This window comes from Girardinichthys multiradiatus, chromosome 7 (assembly GCF_021462225.1).
Source record: "Girardinichthys multiradiatus isolate DD_20200921_A chromosome 7, DD_fGirMul_XY1, whole genome shotgun sequence".
Taxonomy (NCBI): Eukaryota; Metazoa; Chordata; class Actinopteri; order Cyprinodontiformes; family Goodeidae; genus Girardinichthys; species Girardinichthys multiradiatus.
Window position 1 is genome coordinate 20,569,477 of NC_061800.1, and position 24,640 is coordinate 20,594,116.

The window sequence follows — 24,640 nt, forward strand, 5'->3', positions numbered from 1 at the left end:
TACAGCAGAACCTTTTTAAATAAAAATCATAAAATGCTTTATAAGATACACTTCTTTGTGTATTTGTGGTGGCATACAGTTCACTCACTATAACACCTTAAAGTGCTGCTAAAACCTATTTCCCCCTCAAAGAGTTCTTCTGTTTTTTGCTTTTTTAAACATGTAACAAATCTTAATGACAATAATAATCTGAGTTAATAAACAATGACTTAGTTTACTGAGGGAATAAAAGTGGTCCACAACGACCTGACCTTATGTGAAAATGTAATTGATCTTGACGGGAACAACTGTCATGTAGCGTTTATGGTAACTGCCGTTTACATCACTGGAGGAATTTTGACCCACTCTTCTTTGCAGCATTGCTTTATTTTAATGACATAGGAGAGTGTTTTTAGCATTAGCAACCCGTTTAAGGTCACCCCACAGGATCTAAATCAGATTTAAATCCATTAGGCAACTCCAAAACTTCTTTTTTGAGCAATTCACTGATGGACCTAAGTTTCTGACATTTTTCTTTAGGAGTTCCTTCTAGGGAGCAGACTTCACGGTTCCATCAACAACAGCAAGTCCTTTAGGTCCTAAAGGCAGCCCCAGACAATCATGCTACCATCACCATGCTTGACTATCTGTATGAAGCTATTTTCTGAAATCCTGTTTGCTTTACACAAGGTGCAGCGGGATGCACACCTTCTAAAATGTTCCACTGTTTTCATGTCAGTTCGCAGAGGTTTTTCCTTAAAGTCTTGGCGAACATCAAGACACTCAAGTTCTTTTTGTTCAGCAGTGGCTTTCACCTTAAAGCTCTCCCATGGCTTCCATTTTGGCTTAGTCTCTTTCTTATTGTTGAATTACGAACACCAACCCTAACTGAGGCAGGTAGATAGTGTTTTGCGACATCCTGGATGGGTCATTGAAGCACTCTTGGGAGTAATTTTGGTAGTCTGGCCCCCCTGGAATCCCAAAGTCATGGAAGTGTCGGGTGACGGATACTGTTTCACAATACTGTAGGTGTCACAGTGGAGGAAAAATCATTTTTGATAAGAGATAAGACGAGAGGTTGAGATTTATTGCTAAAAGATAAAGGACAGTAAAAAAAAACAAAAAAAAACAGCGATGGATTTCAACCATATGACAAAAACTGTCAACTTTAAAGACCTTAAAACATGAAACAAAAAGGAGAAAAGGACATACCTCAAGTATTTCTAAATGAGCAATAAATTTGGCCATAACACATCAAACTACTCCAATATCTACCTTATTAGGGTTGTTTCAAACCTTTTGATCTTAAGAACCATTAAATCACATCTCACCCTGCCTAAAGAGGGCAACTGGTCATTCTTCCAGTTTAAAATGAAAACGTCTCAGTGTTGACAGGGAGGAGTAGCTTTATTCAAGCTTTCATACATGGAGATCTTTCTGACAGTACTGATGAGTACAATAAAGTGACAGGTATCGATGAGTTAGACCCGATGCACTCTGCTCTGCTTGTTCCTTGTTGACCAAAGAAATTAGAGCTTAAAAATGCTGCTCGGTGAACCAGAGCATTAATGTTTAAATCTCATTAGAGGCACAAAGCGGTTGGACAATTGGAAAAAAATGCCATAAATGTAATTATTTATGGAAATAAATTTACGAAAAAAACAAAATAATGCTACCCTTAATTTCTTTATTATTTTCTTCCAAGTAGGCAGGCTTTCTTATAATCTTTTAAAGTCGTCTTAATCAATAGACGACTGTTTTCTGAAGAGTTTTGATTTGGACTTTGGTCATTTTTTCACTCTCCGTCTGCCCAACATTGGAAGGCATAAAGAGAGTTGTCAAACCTGTAAAATTATCTAAAGCAGATGAACGTCATAAAAAAAAAAGGCACCTCAAACAGGACCTGGGAGATGCTTCATCTCAGCTGCACGCTGTTGATATACGGAGGAATCCAAGACGAGCCTGAAATAAGGTAACGCTCTGACCTTTAAACCACGAAGGTCAAACTTCCTGTGACAGTTTCTACAGTTGGAAATCACAGAAAACATGTTTTATTCACCCCACCCCTGGATTGTTTTGTTTCATTTAGCTGCACATGGAGGGCTGGAGATGAACAATTTACAATTAATATTAATCTATAAAATGCACACCAAGTAGTTCTTAAAAGACAAGATGCCCTATGAAACCTTCAGGCTTTCAAAAAACTCTGAAGCCAGGCCCATAACATCTTCATGCCTCAGGCAACACAACGGGGCGTTAAATTACACCTGAAGTCCTTACCTTATGCCTCTAAAGTGCGATAAGGAGAGGTAGCGACAGAGTCCAGTTGGTGAGAAGGTGTGCAGAGCTCCATAATTATAAAAGGTACTGCTGTCACCTGCTTTTGTCTGTCTAATGCAAATTCATTTGTGTGAGCATTCGTCACAAAATCATCCTTTAATTTATTGAAAATGTTTTGAGGACAGTTTTCTTTGGGGCACATTTTGGAGGATTCACAAAGGGATTTCAGCATCCAATCAGAATGCCTCAAAGGCACATCCTACTGGGAGGAGGCCCCAAGGCAGACCCAGAACTCGCTGGACAAACTACACATCTCCTCCGCTCTGGAAACGACTTTGGATGCCCTGAAATGAACTGGAAAGCCTTGCTGGTTAGAGGGATGTCAGAGTTTACCTCCTTGACCCGTTACCGCTGCAACCCGTCTTGTATAAGTGGAAAAAGATGGATGGTTGTGAATAATAAAAAAAAGTCACAAATTGAGTTTTCTCTGTAGTTTTATGCTTTTTCTGACTGTATTTAGGGTGATTGCACCACTGTGCTTCATGTGTTGTAAAATATCTCCCCCCTCATCACATAACATGAACCCTAACATGTTTTTGTGTGTCTTGCATGTTCACACAACTAATCTCGTGATGCTGTGCAACAAATGTGCAGGGCAGCCGACTGCTGTCAGATGTTACACGTTTTAACAGGTTAAACTCTTGGCTGTTTTTATGCTGACATGGAGCTTTTTGAAGCCACTCATTTAATTTTCTTCTACTTCTCTCGTTTCATCTCCGCTAAGCTACATTCTTCACCTCATAAAGAGGTTTGTAGCCTAAATACCTCCAAAATAATGTGATTGAAAACCATGTTACTCAGAATACTCGAGTGTCTAAAGGTAAACGTGATGTGGCCGACTCATCAGCATACCCGTGGATGCCTTTCCAGTTTGTTGATTGGTTGACCACCCTCTCAGTGATGCAGCTGAATGAGATCTGATCATTCATGATGGATGTTTAAGCCAGGTGCAAATTTTCAGGATTTACTCTGTCCACATTTAACTGAACAGGAACTCGGTTCACTCCATTTACAGCGGTCATTTCAAAGCTGCCATCATCATCTTCTTGAACTTCTCCAAGTCCACCTTTTTCATAATAGAAGCTTTATGTGTCTTCTTCAGAAACCCTGAAGTGTCCACGATCATCATTCCTCTGGTGTGAGTACCCGTCAGCTCAACGCTAACTGGATAACGATCGGTTTCTGTGATGAACGACTCGTCCACAGCGGCCGCCATGGCGTACGAATCACAGGATATGAAGCCCGTGCAACCCAGACACAGGTCCTGCAAGCTTTCTTTCTTGGCCTCCTCCATGCTGTGGTGGAAGATCTTTGTCATGAAACGAGCCTTGTCGCTGTCCTGACCCAACCAGGCGTCACAGAACTCCTGGAGAAACGAGAACAGGTACAAACTGCAGCATTTACCGGTTATACATAAACAGATGTAGCACAGAGGTCATCTTAAAAAGTAAATATGAGCTTTTTTGGTTTTTAAACTTATTAAAACTTCTAAAAGCGAATAGAGAAAAAATCTGAGCGTGGAGTTCATGTAGGATGTGTTACACTATGACTGGGTTACTCATTCGACCAGAACAAAGCTGAAATGAAGAAGCAGTGTGAAGAAATCACTGATTCCTGCTTTAATAACAAGCAGCATGAAGCCACTGTGAATAAAACTGATCCTCGGGACTTCTGAGCTGCAGTTAAAAACGAACATAAGATGCTATTCTACAGCAGGAGAAGAAGGAGAATTCACAGGAGAAAAACTAGCGATTATCAGAGATGCACTGGTCAGATATGTTGAGGCTAATTCTAGTTCAGACCTGCTGATACAGATTTTACTTCTAGCAAACAAATAAAGACAATTTTACATGTAATTCAGTTGTTATTTAAAATCAAACTAGATTAAGAATTTAATAAGGATTAGATGTATTTGTGTCCTGATTAAAAGATCGTATTTGTATTTTCCCCTTTTCTTTTCCATGGCTCTTTTTCCATAGGTGTAAAACAAGCCTTACCCACGGCAGCTGACTGTAGCAGGTAAACTCCCAGCAGGACAGGTGAGTGGGACACTGGTAATCATTCAGCACGACGAATGCAGCCTCTGGATCAGCAGCAAAGTTAAACTCGGCACACACAGAGGTGTTTCCTCGAGCTGAACACCGGAGGAAACCGAAAAGATCAGACAGATGCACAATACAACAGTACAATACAGTACAAATAAAAACATTATGACCACAGTTCAAACCGGGCTTTTCGGGTGACCTAATTCATCTTATTTCTGCAGTATAAGGAGGATCGTAAACAGAGACGTTTGGGTCAATCCAGTCAGTTCTGAGCAGCTTTAAATAAATCTAATTTTATGTAAACCAAATTACATTAACAGCATAGATTACATCTGTTACAGCAGTAGAAAAATCAGACTGAAGGAGGAAGTAGGTTGTTGCACAATACCGGGTTTTCACACAGACCGTTGCTGCAAATCCTTCCTGGTCCTTCCTGTTGAAACATTTCTTACTGGCTGAATATTACAAGCATTTTGTTCCACTCATTTCTCTTCCAGTTTTTCCTCCTCTAACTGTAAATTAAACAACAGGAGTTCTTTATTTTTGTTTAGAAGCAGTAAGCCCAGCCACCTATGCTGAATATCAGGGTTTTATAGTGCCTGCATTCAAATACATGGATAAAATCAGCCAACCTCAGTGTAAATAATTAAAAGAAAAGTGGACTTCAGCTTTTAGCACGGTGGAGCCTTCCAGACATGTTAACCAGTAAAGATATAATATCTTACAGAGTTTGTGTTTTCAGATACAGATTACAAACTTCCTCTGAGGTGGAACTGGTTTTTATTCAGTTTCTGTGCATGTGCGCCATTAAACTGTCACAGATTCTGTTTTTAAATAGCTGATTATAACCCAATAGGTGCTCTTCTTTTTCCTGTCTCTCCCAGTTCGTTTAAAATCCATCCTACCAACACATTTCCCCACAGTTTGGAGTGGCAGTAAGTGGCTTTCAAACATAACCTCTGTGAAACAATCTGTTTTGGTCTGATTTTACTGTTTTCAATCACATTCTGGACTCTGCTGATGCTGTGGGTGGAGATCATTGCTATGGGAGGAGAACCCGTTCAGCTTCGGGGTACCAAAGCTACATAAACGTGCCCGATTTTCGCACCCAACAATGGTAATGATCCTGGGAAAAAACTGTGGAAATGAGCCTTAAGATATTGTTCTGGGCTCTTTTGTGACTCCCTGGAGGAGTCCTCACGCTCCTGGAGTAATGTTAGTTGGCTGGTCACTACGTGGGAAGGTTCATCACTAGCCCATGTTTTTTTTCTCTCAATTTGTGGGAAATGGCTTTCACTGTGGCGTCCCAGAGCTTCCCAGTTTGAAAGATGTCACTGACTCGGTTTCTCATCTGTTCTTCAATGACTTTAGGTCATGATATGTTGCTTTTTGAGACCTTTAGCCTACTCCGTTATCAGACGGGTTCTATTTAAGTGATTTCTTGATTCTACAAGTGTGGCAGTCATCAGTCTTGGTGTGTGTAGCGAACTGAAATCATCAGTTTAAACTGCCTTTCGCATTTCCTCTTTGATATAAAACTTGTTTGACAATCTGAAACATTAGCTGTCTGTGTTTCACTCACACTCCGTGTTTCCTCCCATGATGTAGAGTCCTTTGAGTTTTCCTGGCAGACATGGATCCATCCTCACAGCCAGAGCCAAGTTGGTGAGGGGTCCCGTGGCGACCAGAGACACCTGGGAAGCATACACAGACTTAGGATATGCAGAAAAAACAGTAATACAGTTTACACCCAGCTCTTCTCCATCTTTCACCTCTCCAGGATTCTCATCAACGATCCTGATTAAAGCCGACACAGCGTTCTCTCTCTGAAGCAGGTCCAGACCAGGAGCGCTGGCGTCAGGGGCGTCTCCTAGGCCGTCCTGACCGTGGAAGTTTCCCACGCTGATGCTGGTCCCAAGGATAGGCTTATCGGCACCTTTAAACACTGGAATCTAGTCAATGAAAACAAGACCGCTGGTGATAACTTTACTGGTGCAAATCTACCACATTCTGACACAATACCAACGTTGTTATAATATAACTATACCAAATGGTTTGATAATGATAATGCAGGAACTTGAACGTTCTCAGAATAGCAGAATGTCACATTTCAATCACTTCCTTTTTTAAAAACCAAACTGAAGGTCTGAAATGTTTCGAAGGTTTTCCACAGGTTAACATGAGAGAAGTCAAAATGCCCAGTGTTCCCTCTGGACTTTTTGTAGACAAGTCTCTTTCCATCGCCTTTTGAAAACGTCAGACAATCAGCAGGTGTGACTAAGTGAAAACACAACAGCTCTTCTTCCAGAAAACATCCTGCTATATCGTCTTACATTTTTTTCATGCTAAAACCACAAACTTCAATGCATTTTACTGGGTTTTAGGTGATGGACCAACACAAAGTGCATAATTGTGAAGTGGGAGGAAAATGATACAGTTTTCAGCTCTCTGTAAAGTCACCCTTCACACACCCTGCACATCCAGAAACTAAAGGTTTCTCTCCACTCAATAATGGACAAAAAGCATTTGTGAACAGCTGTTTTCAGGTTTGCCACAGATTCTGGGTTTGATTTGGGTTTAGACTTTTATCTAACACATAGATGTGCTTTGATTTAACCCATTCCCTTGCATCTCTGCTTGTATGTCCAATGTTGTTTTCCTGCTGGAAGGTCAACCTCCTCCAGACTCAAGTCTTCTGCAGCCTCTAACATGTTTTCTTTATATAGCCTCCTGTGTTTGGACCAGCTTCCCTGTGCTTGCTGAAGAAAAGCATCACCACAACATGATGCTGCCACCAGGCTGATGTGCAGTGTTGGTTTTCCGCTGCACAAAATTCCACTTGGCCCCATCTGATGAGAGGCCTTCTGAGAACAGCTGGATTCATACTGAGATGAAACACAGGTGGACCTAATTTACAACGAGTTGACTTCTGAAGACAAATATTAAGACTGGTTGAGATGGATTTTATTTAGAGGTTTTAGAACAAAGGAGACTAAATACAAATGCAAGCCATGCCTTTTCAGATTTCCATTTAGAAAAGAAAACTATGTATCATTTTCTTTTCACTTTCTCATTCACCACTTTGCATTGGTCTATCACACAAAAGTACAACATGTTACTCCATTATAAATCTCAGTTTAGTCTTTAACACCTTTTTTTTAAACTTTATTTGCTCAGGAAGGAAGTTGTGTAATACCGGCACATACAGAATTAACACAACTAGTGTCTGTTCTAGAAAATCCAGGGAACTTGTTGTCGACTTCTTTCTCTGCATCGTGTGACTTCAGGAATTCATTGTTGGGCAGAAAAATTAAAACAGGCTGACTTCCCACATGACACCAACGACTGCAAATTATTGTCATGCAACACAATTAGTAAGAACATTGTGAAGGACATTCCAGAAACTTCACATTATGGATGCGGATCAGATCAGATGTTGATGAGCTGGATCAATGTCAGGTATTTAACAGAGCAAGTGCTTAATATCTTCCACCACTGTTAAAATCAATTGCAATATTTTATTACTTTCAACAGCCAAAAACATAAATTACATGAAATATGAAAATGTCTCAAATTCTACTCCTCCTGACATTACAGAAATGAATGTTATTCTTTAGCACACAGATTTTTCTTGACATCTACATAAAACAAGAATAAGACGTTCAATCACAGCAGCCCAGCACCTACCTCCAGTTTTCTGCAGGCCTGCAGAACCCGCAGCACGTTCTTGCACACGTTCTCCACTGTGGTGTTTCCGTGCACGCAGGTGATGCCCAGGATCTCTACACTGGGGTCACCCAAGGCCAGCATGATGGCCTGAGCATCGTCCACTCCACAGTCCACATCCACCAGCAGCTTTTTATTCATCTTGACCCCTGCAACCCATAAAACCGACACATTTTCTCTGTTGCACCCCACAAATAACTGAGTTAGCTGAACGTCTTTCTTCTAGGCAGAAAAAGGAAACTATCAGTCCCTCACAGTCAAACATGTCCTTCACAGACATCTCTCAAGTTCTGATTTTAGCCTGAAGTGAGTTTTGCTTCTAGACTGAAGCGTTAAACCCCGGGAATCCTTCTTACCTTCTTCCTGACTATTTTGAAGACCTTGCGGCTGCTTCTCCTTGCTGCTCTGCTCAGCCTTCATCTGAAGCATCCCTCTCCTTTTTTTGCGCAGGGATGACATCAGACGGGAATGTGTCTGTCCCTGTGTGAGCAAGAAAATAGGAGCATAAAGACACATGAGGAGTGTAAACTGAGTCAGAGTTGCACAGTGAAGCCTGACCAAACGTACCTGCTGCTGAGTGAGGACGCCTCAGCAAGCCGTTCTCACAGGACGGAAACTTCAATTACTGAAGCATGAATGAAGAGAGGAAAGACACCAATTAATTCGGAACAAAACCAAATTAATAAACAGGTTTAATTTATTTTAGGTTGTATATTTAAAAAAATATATAAAGACAGCCTCTGTGTAGGCTTGTTGAACTTAGCTTTGTTGCAGAATGATTTTGCATTCTGGCCTTTTTCAACAGTATGATATCTATGACAATGCTCTAACAGTGCTTTACCAAAGTATGTCTATCCTATGATACTATGTTACTTTACAACTACAAGCTTGAGTGTATTCATTAACATATTATGTGAAGGCAAAGTAGCAAATGACTGAATATATAACTGTCAATTCATTAGGAGCCTTTAACAAGTTTTCTTCCAGGATTTTTCTGTATTAAATCCATCCATCTTCCTGTCCTACTCTGTCCAGCTTTCTTGTCCCAAATGAAGAAAAGCGTCCCCACAGCATGATGCTGCCACCACCATATTTCACAGTAAGACTGGGTTGTTTAAGGTCCTGTCCAGTGTTTTTCTCTACACGTTTCCTTTGTCCTCTGACTCATGGAAAACTGCACACCGGAATGATTAGAAACACGGGGAATATGCTCAGTTTAGATTAAGGTGACTCTTTTGCTGTGCATTTTATTTATGGGGGTATCCGATTAAAGGGGGCGGCAACACGCCACACTTTTCAGGTTTTATTTGTAAAACCTTTTCATTTTCATAATTATGTTCTCCATTAATCTATCCATTAAAATACCAACAAAATACACTTAGGTTTGTGGGTGTAAAATGCGGGAAAGATCAAGCGGTTTGGCACCGCAATTAGCAAAGATCTATTGAAATTAAAATCAAAATTAAATAAACAAAACAACTGACTGGCAACCTGTCACAGCTTTTAATAGGACTAATCCATAGACACTAAGTAACTTATTTTAACGTTTTAGAGGAGATTTGGACTCCTAGATAGACTGATTAACTACTGGACTGATTTTTCCTTAAGGAAAAAAAAAAATACCACCACTATAAATGGAATGTAATTACCGGTAGGTTAAAGGTGAACACATTCTATTTGTGACAAGGATAATGCTGCACAATCTGAATAGCTATAGTTCAACGTAGGCACCTGATGCTAATATCCCATTTCTTTTTTTTTTATTATTAAATGTGGTTCAGATCAGCCAATCCAGATCCAAGAGATCTTGTTCATTTACACTCAAGGCTTGGACATTTAAAATAGGTTACAAAAAAACAACAAATTATATAATTGTCTAATTAGATGCTGGGAAGCCCAAGTTTAATGATAAGACATTGGGAGCAATAATACCAGGTTTTTAAAATTAACTCTTTAAGCAGTCAAATGACAAAATGGTTCATTATTTAACAAAAAGATATTCTGTTTCCATCTGGTGACTTCAATTTAACATCATCATGACATTTAACTATCCTATAACAGGTTAGATAATGTTCATCAGCTTTATTTAAAGATAAACACCTCATCAACATTAATTATAGATATAAAAAGCAGTTAAGTAACTAAATCTGAAGAAATGTGTACCTTCGTATAGCCATTTGTATATTTCTGGACGTTACACATATTTTAATCTGAAAATCATTTATTTTGGATGCTTGTACGGTTTGGTTTGACTACATGTTTTGTACACATTCAGTCACTCTTAAATTCATTCACTCTTAAATTAAACCCTTCAATGAATCATTGAACAACAAACATCATGGGCAAAATGGGCAAAATGAATCTATAAACATTCATAGTGTAAATTTAGGTCATATTATTCAGAATGAGCTTTCTTTGTTTAGTAGACTTATAGAAACTATCAGCTTCATTGCTGTCAATGTTAGAAGAATGATAAACATTTTAACTGGTTATGTAGACCTAAACAGCTGCACTGGTAAAGAAATATTAATATTAATAATAAAAAAAGGCCTAAAATAGAGCTTCTCCAAATTTTTCCACATGAAAAAAGGACAATTGGCGGGAGAGTCCTAAAACTCCCGGGCTGTACAGTAAATCACTTTTAATTCTGAGTGGAGACAAAAACCGAAACCGGTTTGGATTTCAAAATTAAACAATGAAACCCACTATTTAAATGCTTTATTATCTGTGAACCAAAGTTATGTTAAAACGTTAGCCTGACATTTCTTAAGCAAGATATGTAGCTCAACCACCAGGAGGTTAAGGATGATGTACAGTAAAAAGGACAGTAAAACTTTTTCCGCCATTACTTTTTATCAATGGATGAATGTATAGCGTCGTCTCACCTGTCCACTGAAATGTTGATAATATGAGAGGCTACGGACGTTAAAAACCAACTAAATAACATTTAAAAACAAAGATTAAAAACTGCAATCTGTCACCGTCGTCTGTTCCTTTTCCGGGTCGAGCTTCTTCTACATCGTTTGAGTTTCCGGCCAGCCGGCGCCCAGTCACTTGCATTGCTGCCATCTTCTGGATATGGTAAGTATTGCATATTTTTCTTCATTTCCATGGATAGTTCGGGATTTTCAAAATTAGATTCTCATAAAAAAGTTAAAAACTAATTAATATCAATGTTCTAGTAAATAACACTCTGGGCGTCTTTATTTTGTACAAATCCAGAGTAGTTGGCCCTGGATGAAGATAATTGACTTGTCTGAAGTGGGCCACAACCTAAGCGGACTTCTCTCATCTACAACAAACTGTTCATGCAATACAATTTAATGACCCTTTAAATAGTTGTCACATTTGCAATGAGCTGCCATTTAGACCAAGGCCCATAATTATTTACACTGAAAATGGAGGTAGGAGACAGCGGGCCACCAGTAATCTTCCTGTGTTAAACATGTAGTAAATATTGAACATTTAAAATATTCATGGTCAGAGTAAAAGTAATTTACACCAACTTACTTGTGTCAGAATGAATTTCCTAGGAGCTTTATATTATAAGAACAAGTTTCATACTAGAAAAATATGTTTGGCACACCATCTTTTATCTCCCTTTCTTGTGCAAATAATCGTTGTTTGGTCAGGTTTGCAGGTTTTTGCTTTACTCTACTTGGATTTATACTTAAATCAACTACAATTTTGGATGGCAGATTGTTGTGAGAGATGCTCAAAGCTTGGGATGTTGTGTATTACCTTGTACTCGTACTCGTACTCGTTGTCTTCTGCTTATCCGGAACCGGGTTGCGGGGGCAGCAGACTCAGCAGAGACGCCCAGACGTCCCTCTCCCCAGACACCTCCTCCAGCTCCTCCGGGGAGAGCCCAAGGCGTTCCCAGGCCAGCCGAGAGACATAGTCCCTCCAGCGTGTCCTGGGCCGTCCCCTGTGCCTCCTCCCGGTGGGACCTGCCTGGAACACCTCCCGGGGAATGTGCCCAGGAGGCATCCGGTATAGATGCCCAAGCCACCTCAACTGGCTCCTCTCGATGTGGAGGAGCAGTGGCTCTACTCCGAGCCCCTCCCGGATGGCCGAGCTCCTCACCCTATCTCTAAGGGAGTGCCCGGCCACCCTACGGAGGAAGCTCATTTCAGCCGGGATCTTGTTCTTTCGGTCATGACCCAAAGTTCATGGCCATAGGTGAGGGTAGGAACGTAGACCAACCGGTAAATCGAGAGCTTTGCTTTTCGGCTTAGCTCTCTCTTCACCACAACGGACCGGCACAGCGCCCCCATTACTGTGGCAGCCACACCGATCAGTCTGTCGATATCCCGCTCCATTCTTCCCTCACTCGTGAACAAGACCCCGAGATACTTAAACTCCTCCACTTGAGGCAGGAACTCCCCTCCAACCTGAAGAGGACAAGCCACCCTTTTCCGGTTGAGAACCATGGCCTCAGAGTCGGCTGCGAACTGCCTCAGTGCATGCTGTAGGTCTTGGCAAGAGGGGGCCAGCAGGACCACGTCATCTGCAAAAAGAAGAAACGAAATCCACTGGTCCTCAAACCAGACCCCCTCCGGCTCTTGGCTGCGTCTACAAATCCTGTCCATAAAAGTTATGAACAGGACCGGTGACAAAAGGCAGCCCTGCCAGAGTCCAACATGCACCTGGAACAGGTATAACCTAATCAATTCAATTCAATTCAAAGATACTTTATTGATCCCCGAGGGGAAATTAGAATTCCAGTACAACCCATCCAAACATACATCATGACACAAGACAAGGGGGGGACGGGTCACCGAGGCTTTGCTGCCCACTCACAGGCGCTGCCCTTGCTAGATGAGAAAAGAGGCCACATTAGGAAAGTAGAGGGAAAAAAAATCATATTTCACACTTTATCCTTAGCAGGATACAGTTTGAGATTGCAAAAAAACCTCAGCACAAAGAAGCAACAGTTGACAAAACAACATCATGCCGGGAACGGTGAAGGTGGTGTGAGGGGGTGCATATGTTTATCTTGAGCATGTGTGTGTGTGCAAGTGAGTGTGTGCAAGTAAGTCCATGAAGCACTGTCACAGAGGCCATTGTCCTTGATGGTTCGTTGGAATGTTCATCAACCGGCCACAAAGTTCTGAGCAGGTCCACAGATGTCCTCAGGGAAGGGAGGGGGCAGAGGGAGCAGAGCGTCATGTTTACACAACTTCCAGGAGAGGTTGAAGATAGCCAGCCATCAAGGCCGTGCAGGGGAGCCATATTCAGAAAAACAGTAATTATTTGGGTTAGGCTGACTCTTAATTTTCCGTCAGCCTTGAGAATCTCGCTGGTGCTTCTCAAAGGTGAATCCAAACAGCCAAATTCCTGGTCTTTCTGCCAGATCCGAGCGAACAACTTTCTCCAAGATTTATCCCATTTCACCCCTGAGTCCAGGAACCGCAACCTGCCTGCGATCCTGTGTAAGGATCACATTCAGTCTGCAATTCAGCTCACGTAACATCTCAGTCTGAGTGCTGATCGCTCTGAAGATCCCATCATACATGCCAGGCAGCCTCACAATGGCCAGAACAGCTGCTGACATTCTCCGAATTTCTCGATATGCCAGGTAACCGCTGACTCCAAAAAGCAGAAATCCCGATATCAAACATCCAATTATATACACATCTTCCACATCCTCGACTGACATTATCGACAAACATACAATCCTCCACTTCTGCCAGGAGTCCATTGTGTATCCAGAGAAAAACACCCAGTCCGGACAAGTTGGGGTCTCCTTCACCCTGTCTTCTCCTCGAGAAAATTTGATCAATTGCATTGAGAGACCAGCTGACCAAATCCATAACTAAGAATTTGGAAGATATGCAAGAAGAGGTTCCAAAAAGAAGACAAGACACAGAGCTGAAGCAGGGCAGATATGGGAGGGTGTGGGAGACAGAGAAAAAGCGTCCTCCTCCACCGAGAGCAGAAAGAAAGACAAAGGGCAGCCCTGAAAGAAAGAACCTGACTAGCATGGTGCAGGTGGACTGAATGACACTGATTTCTGTTGCAGAGGCAGAGAATGAAAACAAAACATGATACGTCTACAGGTCCTTCTCAAAATATTAGCATATTGTGATAAAGTTCATTATTTTCCATAATGTCATGATGAAAATTTAACATTCATATATTTTAGATTCATTGCACACTAACTGAAATATTTCAGGTCTTTTATTGTCTTAATACGGATGATTTTGGCATACAGCTCATGAAAACCCAAAATTCCTATCTCACAAAATTAGCATATCATTAAATGGGTCTCTAAACGAGCTATGAACCTAATCATCTGAATCAACGAGTTAACTCTAAACACCTGCAAAAGATTCCTGAGGCCTTTAAAACTCCCAGCCTGGTTCATCACTCAAAACCCCAATCATGGGTAAGACTGCCGACCTGACTGCTGTCCAGAAGGCCACTATTGACACCCTCAAGCAAGAGGGTAAGACACAGAAAGACATTTCTGAACGAATAGGCTGTTCCCAGAGTGCTGTATCAAGGCACCTCAGGGGGAAGTCTGTGGGAAGGAAAAAGTGTGGCAGAAAACGCTGCACAACGAGAAGAGGTGACCGGACCCTGAGGAAGATTGTGGAGAAGGGCCGATTCCAGACCTTGGGGGACCTGCGGAAGCAGTGGACTGAGTCTGGAGTAGAAACATCCAGAGCCACCGTGCACAGGCGTGTGCAGGAAATGGCCTACAGGTGCCGCATTCCCCAGGTCAAGCCACTTTTGAACCAGAAACAGCGGCAGAAGCGCCTGACCTGGGCTACAGAGAAGCAGCACTGGACTGTTGCTCAGTGGTCCAAAGTACTTTTTTCGGATGAAAGCAAATTCTGCATGTCATTCGGAAATCAAGGTGCCAGTGTCTGGAGGAAGACTGGGGAGAAGGAAATGCCAAAATGCCAGAAGTCCAGTGTCAAGTACCCACAGTCAGTGATGGTCTGGGGTGCCGTGTCAGCTGCTGGTGTTGGTCCACTGTGTTTTATCAAGGGCAGGGTCAATGCAGCTAGCTATCAGGAGATTTTGGAGCACTTCATGCTTCCATCTGCTGAAAAGCTTTATGGAGATGAAGATTTCATTTTTCAGCACGACCTGGCACCTGCTCACAGTGCCAAAACCACTGGTAAATGGTTTACTGACCATGGTATCACTGTGCTCAATTGGCCTGCTAACTCTCCTGACCTGAACCCCATAGAGAATCTGTGGGATATTATGAAGAGAACGTTGAGAGACTCAAGACCCAACACTCTGGATGAGCTAAAGGCTGCTATTGAAGCATCCTGGGCCTCCATAAGACCTCAGCAGTGCCACAGGCTGATTGCCTCCATGCCACGCCGCATTGAAGCAGTCATTTCTGCCAAAGGATTCCCGACCAAGTATTGAGTGCATAACTGTACATGATTATTTGAAGGTTGATGTTTTTTGTATTAAAAACACTTTTCTTTTATTGGTCGGATGAAATATGCTAATTTTGTGAGATAGGAATTTTGGGTTTTCATGAGCTGTATGCCACAATCATCCGTATTAAGACAATAAAAGACCTGAAATATTTCAGTTAGTGTGTAATGAATCTAAAATATATGAATGTTAAATTTTCATCATGACATTATGGAAAATAATGAACTTTATCACAATATGCTAATATTTTGAGAAGGACCTGTAAGCAAAGAAACAATGACAATGAAAGCAAAGGATAAATCTTAAAAGTAGCAGAACTAGAATGCACCATAATCAGAACTAGAACTAAACTTAAAGGAAATGAACTAAAGCACCACATGGAAAACATAAGCAATCATGAACAAGGTCCAAAACTCTTAAAATCATGACAATGTACTATAGTACTATATTTTTACATTGTGACTTTGGACAACAATTGTGTCGCTTTTTGCCCTCTGACCCTTAACTAAACACCCAAATGCACCTTTTTTATACTATTTTCCACAGGACAATGAAATTCAGCATGTATCAACATTTTCTCATTTTGATAAATTTTTTTACATCTTTGTCAATTTAAGCAAAATATAGTTACAGCAAATGCTCAAAGGAGGCCATGCTCTAACAGGACAAATCTTCAAAATATCTTCAAGCAGATCCTCATCCACTGATTCCCATTTCGTGAATATTGTGTAAATAAAAGCTAAAACTCTTATTTGTAAAAGATTTAATTTGAGGCACTGACACTTAGCTGGCTTCAACAGTCATTTATTTATTACTCAGTTTTAATCCATTCTCTGGGTAAACCACCATGCTATATTATTATAATAAGGCCAAATTTCAGTGTGTAACAGCTTAACATACTCTTAAAAGAAAAATCTCAAAATACCATGCATAACTCAGACAAAATATGTTAAGATATACTGAAAGTAAGAGCTGATAAATGAGATTTTTATTGGTGCTTGTTGTATTGAAGCCTAAATCCGTGTTTTCAAGTTTTTGGATAATCTGAACAGCAAAACAACTGTAGCACTTTTTTGCAGCCATTTTTTTATCTTATGCAAGTTGAATTGATTACATTTTTATCTTGTCTCAATCAAAAAAAATCTGGTAATTTAGAATGGAAACATAGTAACTTATATGAAGCATACTTTTATTTCATATAAAGAAAATATGACATAGTGACATAGTCTCATCAGGCTGAGTGTTCAGCAACGTTGTACATCACTCGGTGCATCTGCTATAAATCCTGCCTATTAGTCAGGATTTGCTGGTTTGACTTTTTATTTTTGTCTCATTTATTTAATTTCTAGTTTTCATCCATTCTGCAGCAATCTAGTGTACACAGTGAATGCTGGTCCCAAATAATGCTTTCCCCAAAAAGGTTTAAATTGGAATATGTTGTAAGATTAGACTTAAAAATATAAGAAGAAATTAGGGCATCCCCAGTCAAAATTTAGGTTACAGTAACTAAGTAGAAGACAAACTCTAAAAGCACAAAATTAAATTTGGAATCAAACAAAAAAAATTGGAAAAAAAAAACAAAATTAAAAACGAGCGGCGTAACACAATAATTTTTTTTTTAGACTTTGGATAACTTTTTGCAAGAACTTGGACTTTAAATAACACGTCATTGACATATGGGCTAAAAGAATACAAATTTTAATGTATTTTGAGGACTGCCCGACATCATACAACCATACAAACGATATCTATTGAGGTCCGGTGTTTGGAGGGAAGTTCATGCCAATTTTGAAACTTAACAGAAACGTCAATTTCTTATACTTATCATTTTTCCTCTTAGAAAAGAGATTAAAGCTACAATGCAGTACTAAACTGTTTTTAGTTCTTCATCTTCTTATAGCTTTTAACATCTGAGAAGTAATCCATTAAGGCGTAGAGAGGCTTAACACTTTTACAGTTTACAATAAACGTAAGCTTTCTGGAATGGAAAAAAAATAAGACTTGAAATATACCTTCATGAAAATGTCAATATAAGGAAATCCTTTTGTTCACACAGAACTCAGCAACATCAGTTTGAACTAAATCTTTTAAGAAGCTTGACGCTTTGTTTACTTGACCTGTGGACAATCAAACTGAGCAATCATGTATTGGACTTGTGTTGGTGACAATATCTCTGGGAATATTTTGCAAGGAGAGGAACAAATATGCTGATCGTCGACTTCATTAAGTAAAGCTTGATAGTACTGGGTTGGACCCCTTTTTGCATTCTGTATTGCCTCCACTCTGGCATAGTTTTACCAAGGTGTTGTTAAATCTATGCCATTCTTCAGCAATTTTGATTCATATTGAGATGAGACATGCCTGTGTGCACAAAGAGGCCCAAAGGCTGCAGAACAACAACATCACCTAAACCACTACACCTCCACCAGCAGCCTGGACAGCTGACATGAATAAGGATCTTTTATGTTTTTTTTTTTTTTTGGGGCAAATCTTACTATGCCATTTAAATGTCATAACTGATAGCAAGACTTACAGCAACGCAAGGCAACTCTTTTCCAATCTCTTATTGTCTAATTCTGGTGAGCAGGGGAAGATTGTATCCTCTGTTTACTTTGTCTTAGCTTAAGGGAGAAGCACCAGGAGGGGCCTTATGGTTTGAACAGCTGTGTATTTAGATATGGGATTCTTCATTTTTTGGTTGTAATAAGTGTTTATTTGAACTACTTTCTTGAACCAGTCCTTCCATTCTCTGACCTCTGACCTCAACAGGGCATTTTCATCTACACAACTGCTCTGCATTGAATAATTACTCTATCTTAGACTATTCTCTTTAAACTCGTAGCGATGTTTGTGTGTTAAAATCCAAGCAGAGCGGCAGTTTTTGAAATACTGAGAGCAGCACTTCTGACACGTTCTGATGCTTCGGATTGAACTTCAGGAAGTCATCTTGACCACATCTAGATGTTCAAATGCATTCAGTTGCTGCCATGTAATTGGCTAGCTCATCATTTGTATAACAAACAACTGACCAGCTGTACCTAATAAAGCAAACAATATATCTTCAAATTAAAGAAGATGAAGACAAGATGGATTCTACGAAGGAAAACTATAAACCCCACAATTCAATAATTGAATAGAGAGAGAGAGGAGAAGGTTCTCTGCAACCTTAGAGCCTAAAGCATGATTAAAATGTAGGGAATACACCTTAAAATAGTAGTGCAGAAGGCCAATCAAACGTTTGCCTTGGGTTCTTTAGTTGAGTTTATTTTTTAAACTGCTACAGATGCAAATAAACTGAAATAACTTATTCAAAATGCCTCTATTAACTTTATGCAGTTGGTGATTAATCTTTCAAACAAATCAGCTATGCACAATAACAGATATTTTTACTTATGAAGAATCAAGTCAGCAGGTCCGGCAGGTTGCTCACAAAGCTCCGTGACAGTTAAATAAGCTATATAAGGCTTTTGTTAATGCATGTTGAAAATAGAAAAAAAAATATCAACTGAGTTGCTATACCTGCTATTATGACGACATCAAGTAATAACAGTGTTGACAAGTACAAACAGATGCCATATACAGCGCAGTGAAAAAGTATTTACCCCCCTTATTTATTCTGGGTTTTTTTTTTTGCAGATTATCAAACAGATTTTAATATCACCCAACTTATAAAAAACTGTTTTTAAATTATTTTATTTCATCAAATAAGGAAAAAAAAAACCATCAAACCAATCTGGCCCTATGTGAAAAATTATTTACCTCTAAACCTACAGTAGTAAAGGATGTGCCATCCTTGGCAGCAATAACTGCCATTAAACATTTTCATGAAGTGGCAATGAGTCTTTACATTTCTTTGGAAATCATATCTTGCCACATTTTCTTTGCAGATTTGTTTTTATGTCAGCCACATTGGGGCATTTCTGACTTTGAGGTCACACACAGGATCTCAATCGGTTATAGGTCTGGACTTTAAATAGGCCACTCTAAAACCTTTGTCCCCCTGCATAAGTGGGCTTGGGCTTAAAGTCACAAACTGATGGCAAGATGTTCTGTTATGGGATTTTATGTTAGAGAGAAGAATTCATGGTTCCATCAGTTGCAGCAAGTTGTCCAGGTCCTGAAGCATCAAAGCAACCCCAGATCACCGCATTACCACCACTATGTTTGACTGGTGTTATGATATTTTTCTGAAATGCTGTATTAGTTTACACTAGTTGTAAGGGGATCTTCCAAAAAGTTCCACTTTTATCCAGTCAGTCAACAGAATATTTTCCCAAAAGTCTTGAGGATCATCAATATGTTTTTTGGGAAAAGCCTCTGTGTACTGTTTGGTCAGCAATGGTTTTCACCTTGGAGCTTTCCAATGAATGCCATTTTTGCCCAGTTTCTTTCTTATTGTTGAATCACGAACATTGACCTTGAAACTGAGCTCTGCAGTGCTTTAAATGTTGCTCTGGGTTCTTTTGTGACCTCCAAGATGAATGATAGATGTGCTTTTGGGATCATTTCAGGTGGCTGCCACCCTTGGTAAGATTCTCCACTGTTCCATGTTTTTCCCAAACTACATTTAATTTATTCCCTTAATAAATGAAATCATAATTTTCAAAACTGTGTTTTGTCTTTACTCGATTTATCTCTGTCTATTATTAAAATGTATTTAATGATCTGAAACTTTTAAGTGAGACAAAAAAAAAAAAACAACCCAGAAGAAATCTGTAAAGTGGTTAATATGTTTTCCAGTACTATAATCTGTCTCACATATAGATATATTTTACATGTTCTCAGATAGAAATTAGAATATATTTAACCCAGCATGGCTGCAAACCTCCAGATGCTACAGCTGGTGCAGCCACGACACTGTCTGCACACAGCCTACAATGTGACACAGAAAGCTAAATCTGAGCTAATTTTGGCTGTGAATTGTGATTCTAGCAAAGCTGAGAGGGGGGAATCACAGCTTTGAAACAATCTAGCAGCACTGGCACTTGGACAGTGATTATCCTAGCACGGACTAAACACAAAACCAGGGGATGTTGTGGGAGTTTGTCTGGTATTTTTGTGTCATATATATATATATATATATATGTATATATATATATATATAATTTCAGTCTCTTGGTTCAAATATGCAAATATGAGTCCATTTAGGTCTCAACTTTCCCATATGTCCCCTCTGGGGGGCGATACTGTTTTGGGAAGGCCTTGAGCTGAAGAGCATTAAAGGCATATTTTCGACATCCCACATTCTTCATGGTGTTCTCTCTCCTGCAACCCTCACTGTGGAGAGACATAAATAATGTTTATTTTCTTGGACAAAGAATATTTTTCTCCAGGTGAGCCACAGGAGATGGGACTGACCTGCGCATACAATCCAAGGCCTGGTAGAAGACCTGCGGTGCCATGGCGTGCTCCTGCTGCAGGATCTGACACTGCTCCAGGGTCAGGGACATGGCTGTGCGGTCCTTGGCACTTTTACAGCTGGTGAAACGCACTCCGTTCAGCCGGCGACATGCCTTTAAGATGTGAAGAAGCAGACATGACACACTTTTTATTAAATTATTATTTTAAGGCAATGTGTAGAGGAAAGGGGAATAAGTCCACCTCGGCTGCCTGCCACAGAATTTCTACGTTCTTGCTTTTCTTGGTGTTCACATTCTGACTCAGCAGCTTGAGGATGTCAGGCAGGGTGGTGGTGCTGCGGGACCGAGGGAGACCTAAGGAGATATCAGAGGAGGAGAAATGTAGAAGGAGATATCTGAGAAAGGTAAATATAGATATTGTTTTTTCATTCTTAGATGTTTGTTTTTGATATAAATTGACCCTGTGTGTTTGACTCACAGTCTTCTGGAAGGACTTCTTTGAACTGATCATAGTATGAACTGAGACGAGTCATGCTCTCCATGTTGATGACATCTTGGAGAGATGTGTCTCCAAATCTGCACAGATGCAAGCTTTAAATTAAAGCCTCCAGCTTTCCTCTACGTTCTCATTCTGTTCTATGTTTAATACTTCCCTTTACAACAACTAATTTATGTTTTTATTACTACTTTCAGAATTTTCAGAACCTTTTTTGAAAGCAACCAAAAACATAAATCTGTAATTTGTCCCCCCATATTGTCATTGACCAAGTCATTATATTTGAACAACTCCTTTGTTTAGATGCACAGAGACATCTGGTGACCAGCATCAGGTGTTTTTCAGCATGATGAGCCCTGACCAAGGACAGGCTGGTTGGAAATTAAAAAATCTGGTATTTTTTATGAACAATGAATTCACCTAACCTAAACACTGCCAGGGTGGGATAACAAAAAGTATGTCCAATGTGGATGCTGTTACTCAATGATTAATAGTTATCTTTTTTCAGCATCCATGAAAAGTTTTTGCAGACGCTGTTTAAAAGTACACAGACCTGTGGTTCATTCAGGTTGCTAGACAGCAAGAGAGAGCATCCCTATTAGGAGGTAACAGGAAGACTTAAAGCTGCAGTAGGGGGTTCTAAGTAAACGGTGGACATAGCCTGGAAATTTGAACAAGCACACCTTATGGGTCCTTCCCCCTGACTTTCTGCTGGGCTATAGCCCTCCCTCCGCAGTGGAGACTCCTGTGAATGTTCAGGCTGGTAAACAGGGCCACCGATGACAGCGGATAAACAGCTGTGGCACATTCACTGGTAGGGACGAAACATCAACCATATGCTTTACACTGACTACACGAGCTAACTGCTAAGACATTCCTCCTGGGTTTGATTGGCTATTTCTGACCGGGATCGGTGTATTTCTGCAAATGGCAGAGTAGAACGATTGGGAGGAGTCAGAGGAGCTTATTTTTTCACAGATTACCTGTCCCATATTCTACTGTCAGGACATGGTGACAGTTTTAACAAATATGTTTAAAAATAAATTTTTACAAAAGTTACCCCGGCAGCTTTAAGGTATGACAGCAAAATCTATCTGTGTTATCTTTTTCAGTTAATATAGGGATCTATATTGTCTTATATATGGAAACAAATGTTTTTATCTAGTGACGCTATGTCACTAAAATAAAATATGCTAAAGAGCGTTTAAAATCTAATGTGTCTCTTTGTCTTTTAATTAAAATTAAATAAATTATAATTGCATATAATTGGGATCAGTAGGTTAAACCTTTACAAAACCTGGTGATCAGAGATCTGCCACAAAATTGTGAAACTGTAGTTCACTTACATTTACTTTATAAGAACTCCTATTGGTACCAATAATGTACAACCAAAGCTGTAAATTCTCAATATCCTTTTCTAATTTTTCAATGTAAAATAGTTTCTAATATTTTCAAGAGGTGCCAATAACAGTGGAAGGTGTTGTATGTTAATTAGAATGGCATAAAGTTTTGTCATGCATTGGCTCATGAGTGATGAAGGGTTAACCCCTAACCCTGTTTCTTCGAGTGGTGAGGAACAACAGTGTCCACAAGTGTATATATATTTGTCATTGTCAGTGACTCACTTCTCAGCCAACGTCTGCTGCTCGTTGATCCCCACGTTGAACAGGACGGGCTGCACCCGAAGCAGCATCCCATTCTGGATCTCTCTTGGCAGTGTGTCGAACATCACGCCTGGCATGGGAACCCTGACGTTGAATCCAGTCCTGTTTCCTGTGATCAACGGCAGCATGTCAGGGCTGAAACCAGAGGTTGCCTGGGTAACCTTAAAGGTGACATTTCTCAGGTCCATTACGCCGACACTCATGTCCTCCAACATGGCCAACTCCTCCCCTTTAAGAAACAAGGCGTTACAAAGGACACTTATATTAACAATTCATAACTTGACTACAATGGTTTCATTAACAATATGCATCATTGACACCACCAAATTACACTGTTGCTTGTAATGGTGAAATATTTTTGTTTTGAGACACATTCCTCTTCTTATTGTGGTTCAGTTTTGCTATATGTTTGAAGGAGCCTGATCAATAAAAATCAGACAAGACATGAACGTCATCTGTCATAATGAATCAATTGATTACAGTGATTTGTTGAGAAGAGGTAAAATATTCTCTTATCCAACCTTATGAGCCATAGTGCATCCTTATTATTAGACTTCAGGGATATAAGATTCATAGTATTTGAAAATATGCTCTTTGCATTTTCTGCCACACTTGCATGTTTTTAAACCACTAATGCCTGTTTAAGCATATTCCACACATACCAGGGATCATATTGGAAGCAACTTGCCGCCAACTAGTTGCCAGAGCCAAATTTTGTCCATTGGCGTCACATCTATTATATGTTATATATTGAAAATAAGAATCTCGATGTAATTTAGAAACTAAAACACAAGATTTTATTAATAATATTTTTATTTTAATATTAATATTAAATAAAAAGCTCTGTTAGAGCCCGCTGACTAAAAGCACACTTTGTTGTGCATGCTATTACTTAAGCTAACTATTTTCATTATCACTTAGGTACTTAAAAATTTACCAGAAGCACAGAAATATAGGACATTTAAAAAGGAAACTACTTTTTTTTTTAAAAACATGGTGAGATTATCCGTGGAGGATGTAGGAGAGAGCCCAACCTTCAGTAGAAAGCAGGAAGGCTGAGTGTGTTACAGCAAAATTGCCTTGTTTTGAAAATAATTAATATCTATCTGTCTTTAAAAGAGCCTTGGAAGGACACTTGCTTTGTAAATTGACGGTACATAAATGAACTGAATTAAATTTAATTCTAGGCTGCATGGTGGCGCAGTTGGTAGTACTGTTGCCTTGCAGCAAGAAGGTCCTAGGTTTGATTCCCAACTGGGGGTCTTTCTGTTTTTTTGCATGTTCTCCTTGTGCATGCGTGGGTTCTCACCGGGTACTCCGGCTTCCTCCCACAGTCCAAAGACATGCCAGTTAGATTAATTGGTCACTCTAAATTGCCCTTAGGTGTATGAATGAGTGTGTGCATGGTTGTTTGCGTGTTGTCCTGTGATGGACTGGCGACCTGTCCAGGGTGTATCCGCCTCTCGCCCATAGACTGCTGGAGATAGGTACCAGCTCCCCCGTTACCCACTATGGAATAAGCGGTAGAAAATGACTGACTAAATTTAATTCTTTGACCTCTTTCTGTCTTGGAACATGCTGGATTTAGGATTGTTGGCAGACCTTTGGAGTAAAGGTAAGGAT

The 24,640-nt window shown here is 39.9% G+C and overlaps 2 protein-coding genes across 3 annotated transcripts in view; both read right to left on the reverse strand.

Moving 5' to 3' along the window:
* Positions 1–1,045: 1,045 nt before the first annotated feature.
* On the reverse strand, positions 1,046–11,130 carry LOC124871753 (inosine-uridine preferring nucleoside hydrolase-like). Its single transcript, XM_047371282.1, has 8 exons — positions 10,976–11,130; positions 8,658–8,715; positions 8,447–8,570; positions 8,052–8,239; positions 6,137–6,316; positions 5,947–6,058; positions 4,317–4,453; positions 1,046–3,685 (listed from the first exon to the last, which is right to left on the reverse strand). Exons 3-8 carry the CDS (start codon positions 8,547–8,549, stop codon positions 3,338–3,340), a joined length of 1,068 nt encoding a protein of 355 aa, XP_047227238.1. The 5' UTR covers positions 8,550–8,570; positions 8,658–8,715; positions 10,976–11,130; the 3' UTR covers positions 1,046–3,337.
* A 7,610-nt stretch (positions 11,131–18,740) lies between these two features.
* Positions 18,741–24,640, reverse strand: part of inpp4aa (inositol polyphosphate-4-phosphatase type I Aa) — a 29,019-nt gene continuing 23,119 nt past the window's right edge. For both annotated transcript variants that reach the window (XM_047371407.1, XM_047371406.1), the window contains 5 exons: positions 22,979–23,246; positions 21,336–21,433; positions 21,099–21,211; positions 20,856–21,010; positions 18,741–20,774 (listed from right to left, as the gene is read on the reverse strand). In XM_047371407.1, the coding sequence (XP_047227363.1) occupies positions 20,642–20,774; positions 20,856–21,010; positions 21,099–21,211; positions 21,336–21,433; positions 22,979–23,246 (767 nt within the window). In that variant the 3' untranslated portion in view covers positions 18,741–20,641. The remainder of the gene's footprint in view (positions 20,775–20,855; positions 21,011–21,098; positions 21,212–21,335; positions 21,434–22,978; positions 23,247–24,640) is intronic.

Coding starts and splice junctions, on each gene's coding strand:
- LOC124871753 (XM_047371282.1), bottom strand. CDS start 8,549: ATGTCATCCCTGCGCAAAAAAAGGAGAGGGATGCTTCAGATGAAGGCT. Junction 4,454..5,946: donor CATGGGAGGAAACACGGAGT/GTGAGTGAAACA, acceptor TCCGGTGTTCAG/CTCGAGGAAACACCTCTGTG. Junction 3,686..4,316: donor GCTACAGTCAGCTGCCGTGG/GTAAGGCTTGTT, acceptor TCGTTTCTCCAG/GAGTTCTGTGACGCCTGGTT.